The sequence below is a fragment of the Otolemur garnettii genome, unplaced genomic scaffold (assembly GCF_000181295.1).
Source record: "Otolemur garnettii isolate 467f Iridium unplaced genomic scaffold, OtoGar3 scaffold00057, whole genome shotgun sequence".
Lineage (NCBI taxonomy): Eukaryota > Metazoa > Chordata > Mammalia > Primates > Galagidae > Otolemur > Otolemur garnettii.
The window spans coordinates 10,733,052-10,733,893 of NW_003852452.1; the positions used below are offsets into that span (position 1 = coordinate 10,733,052).

The window sequence follows — 842 nt, forward strand, 5'->3', positions numbered from 1 at the left end:
CATTAGTTATTGAACCTGCCCTACCATTTTCAATTTTCTATTATAGGTTATCTCCATTCTGCTGTGAGACTAGGGTCCTTAATTCCAGCCAAATTCATTACATTTCCACTTCTGTCCCAAATTCCATTTCACCACGATTTCCCCCTGACCTCTTTTCTGTTTTGGTTCCAGATGTGATGAGTATGTCACACAGTTGGATGAGATGCAGAGACAGTTAGCAGCTGCAGAGGACGAGAAGAAGACTCTAAACACTTTGTTACGAATGGCTATCCAGCAAAAACTCGCCCTGACCCAGAGGCTGGAGGACTTAGAGTTTGACCATGAGCAGTCCCGACGCAGCAAAGGCAAACTTGGAAAGAGCAAGATCGGCAGCCCTAAAGTAAGTGGGGAGGCATCAGCCACCGTGCCCACCATAGACACTTACCTCCTGCATAGTCAGGGCCCACAGACACCCAACATTCGGGTCAGCAGTGGCACTCAGAGGAAAAGGTATGCATGCAGCGATCTTCATAGTATGGTGCAGTGGCCAGATTTTAGTTGACTGCAAAAATTAATGTTGCTCTTATTTTGAAGGACGGAGGAGGGGAAGGAAAAGAAAAAAAAAGTGGGAGCTGGTATATAAATGAGCCTTGCTAATGTTGGTCTTTCCAAATCAAAACCTTTTGATAATTATGTTTATATAGTTCTTTCTGTCCCTGACTCACCCGACCCACCCTAATCATAATGTAATTTTCAAGTGTCTGTTAATATTTTTGCTGCTTATTTGCATAAATATGCCTTTCCCCTACTTCCTACCTAAAATTGGTGGGTAGGGGTAGATATTAAGAATGAAGCTGTGGGCT

The 842-nt window shown here is 43.6% G+C and overlaps 1 protein-coding gene across 1 annotated transcript in view; it reads left to right on the forward strand.

Annotated features, from left to right (window-relative positions):
- The window catches only part of BICD1 (BICD cargo adaptor 1), a 127,498-nt gene that overhangs the window by 93,675 nt on the left and 32,981 nt on the right, over positions 1-842 (forward strand). Inside the window, exon 6 of the mRNA XM_012806763.2 lies at positions 172-489. Coding sequence (XP_012662217.1) covers positions 172-489 — 318 coding nt within the window. The remainder of the gene's footprint in view (positions 1-171; positions 490-842) is intronic.